This window comes from Cryptomeria japonica, chromosome 4 (genome assembly GCF_030272615.1).
Source record: "Cryptomeria japonica chromosome 4, Sugi_1.0, whole genome shotgun sequence".
In the NCBI taxonomy this organism is placed as follows: Eukaryota; Viridiplantae; Streptophyta; class Pinopsida; order Cupressales; family Cupressaceae; genus Cryptomeria; species Cryptomeria japonica.
The window spans coordinates 168163542-168166440 of NC_081408.1; the positions used below are offsets into that span (position 1 = coordinate 168163542).

General features: G+C 30.8%; 1 protein-coding gene across 1 annotated transcript; it reads right to left on the reverse strand.

Moving 5' to 3' along the window:
- Positions 1-416: 416 nt before the first annotated feature.
- LOC131049012 (heavy metal-associated isoprenylated plant protein 2-like) lies at positions 417-1107 on the reverse strand. Its single transcript, XM_057983008.2, has 3 exons — positions 1102-1107; positions 897-972; positions 417-731 (listed from the first exon to the last, which is right to left on the reverse strand). The coding sequence occupies exons 1-3, from the start codon at positions 1105-1107 to the stop codon at positions 442-444; spliced, it is 372 nt and encodes a 123-aa protein (XP_057838991.2). The 3' UTR covers positions 417-441.
- Positions 1108-2899: the final 1792 nt, after the last annotated feature.

A 2899-nucleotide genomic window follows, 5' to 3' on the forward strand; every position in this document is an offset into this window, starting at 1 on the left:
GATTATTTCATAACATAGGATTACGACACATGTTACAATCTTGCCTAATCCTTTCCCTCTACCTTGTCTTTATAAGCAAGGCCTCCTAGCTGTGTGAATAATGCATGATAGATGCATGAATGTTTTTTCATAATCATCAACTGATTGCTGCTTGAGCCTGTAACTGCTAAAAGAGAACAAGTGAAAGCCCAAGTTTCAGACTGTTGACCTCCCACTCATAAATTAGTCAAATGAATCAGTGAGGTTACATACAGAGACTTCATTTTTAAGATAAATATTTGAAAATAACATCTCAAAAAATTTGATCTTTGATGCGAAGAATCATGGTACTGAAATTAATCATCACGCTATATCATTACTACGCACTAATACAGCTTGTAATACACATTCAATTTAAACCACTGCATTAAGTAATCTTGAAAGTGGACTAGGGATTATCCTCTAAACAATGGTGCAAAAACTGTAATTTTGGCTGTCAAAGTCGTCATAGACATAATACCCACCCTCACATCTTTGACAACATGCTGGCAGAATGTAGATTATTTCTTCAGCCTGTGGTTTTTTCTCCACCTTCTTCTCTTCTGGCTTTTTCGGTGGAGGATGAGGTCCCACACTTATAATCTGTGCACACCTGCTGAATTTTCTGATCTTTACTGTAATTTTGACAGGGTCTACCTCTCCAATGACTGTCACTGTATTCTTGGAGGCATCCACTTCTATAGAATCCACTCCTGTAATCATTACCAATACCATTGAGTACAATCTCAGATATACTTACAGTGATAGCTTGGTATATATGAAATCTTAGTTAAATTTAATCAAAACAAGTTTTGGAGAAGTTAACCCATTAAAATGAAACATACACATTGATTGAATCCATTGATCTCAATTATCACCTTCAACTTTGGCAACAGTTTTCAAGACCCTTGTTTTGCATTTTTCACAGCACATTTCTACAGCCACTACAACTTTCTGCAATCACAGGTTCTAGTGTAAACTCAGAACTGCAATCAGAATAACAATATACCACATTACTGTATTGAATGCTATATCCAATATCTAAATATGCATTTGATTCAAAATAGTATTCCTCTGACAAACCTTCATTCTTGTTACAGGTTGAGCACAAAATCTACTGGGTTCAAATCCCAGTGCAAGATAATATAGAGAATGAATTTGCTTACTATTAGTGAATTATTTATAACTTTTTCTAAGGCTCCAAGCAAAACGATGCTGTTGACTTTCTAATACATTGAGCAATATTGAAATTATAATAAAAGGAATTGATTTAAAATGATATACAAAATCTTTATAAAAACTGCCGACTAACACTGAATATTCCAACTGCTATGAAATATCTTTGTTTATCTCTACATTATCTCTAATGGAATTTTTTTTAATATTGATATCCACCTAATCTTTTGAGATGGGATTCTTTTGCCTGATTGAACCAGGCAAGAACTGTAAGGTACTTGGTATTTTATGGAACACTGGTATTTTTTTAATGCATTTAGAATTCTGACTATCATTGTCAGGAAGTCAGCCTTAATTACAACTTTATTTTGCATTCATAAGCTAACAACTCTAGTATACTATGATCTGTCAAGTCAGGCTGCAACCACATTACCATTATTTTTAGAAGTTTCTGTAAAATGTATGTTTGATATACAACTGTTCACCTATATATTAAATTTAGGTGAGGTAGGATTGGAACTTAATTATTACAATAACTTGATGTATAATTATGAATTATAAACATATTACTTATTATTTATTAATTGGAATTGAAGAGATTGTATTAGAGACCTCATCTTTATCCCAGAAGAATTGAAGTGGAAGTTAGTGATCATTAGATTGTATAAATAGCATATAATTATAATAATTGTCATTAATTGTTTTAATGTGCACAATTAATGTGAATGCAGTGTATTATTTAACTAATTTTATCTTAAGATTTACTCACATTTAATTGTTTAAACTTATTTAAGTCGTCTATTTTTTAGCTGTTTCCTATTAAGACATTTGTCAGTTGGTTTTATCTGGAATTTTATGTTTATGTATAAACCAGAGTCTTTTAGTGTTTCGTAACAGTTATGTGTTCATTATTTTTTGGCAATATAACAATTATTTCTATTTCATTTTTCTTATGAAGTATTGGTTATAAGATTTATGCTCTTGTGAGTTTCTCTATTTCTCAAACATGTTATTAGAATATTAAATCATCAAACTCCTTATTTTTAAATGTTTTTATCATAGATTTTTATAGGGTGCTTTCTAGAGTGAAATAGACTACACAATGGTGCTCTAAAAATCTATAAATCCAGTAAGACATGATAGAATTTGGCAGCAACAAATTTTTGAGTTTTTTTAAGAATTAAATAGATTGTTAGTATACCATTTCATATAATCATAAAAGAGCTTTGATAATTGCAAATTAACAAAAAAAAAATAACTTTTTTTCTTTGTCTATACCACTCTTGAACACCATCATCATTTGATATGTTTTCTTAGTTAATTATTTTTTTAAAATAATAATGGCTAGATATACAATGGAGAGCCTACCATGACAAGGATAGTAGGATGCATGCCATATGCTTAGGGCCAAGGGTACTAGCCTTTGTCCATGACATCCCTACAAATGGGAAATGGAGGGGAGTATAGAAATTAGATTCACACACAAACTTATTTTATACAATATTACTAATTTGTTTTAAATTACAAATTATCTTGAACATCATGCAACCTACCACTTTTGGGGTTTAGTTTTAGCAACCTATCATTTTCATGTAGGTTTTACTACTTTGGAGAAACTTTTCATTTAGTAAAGGTGCTTATGGATTGAAACTAACTAAATTTAGCAAACTCATAAGTTTGGTGGCAATTCTACCAAATTTGTTGA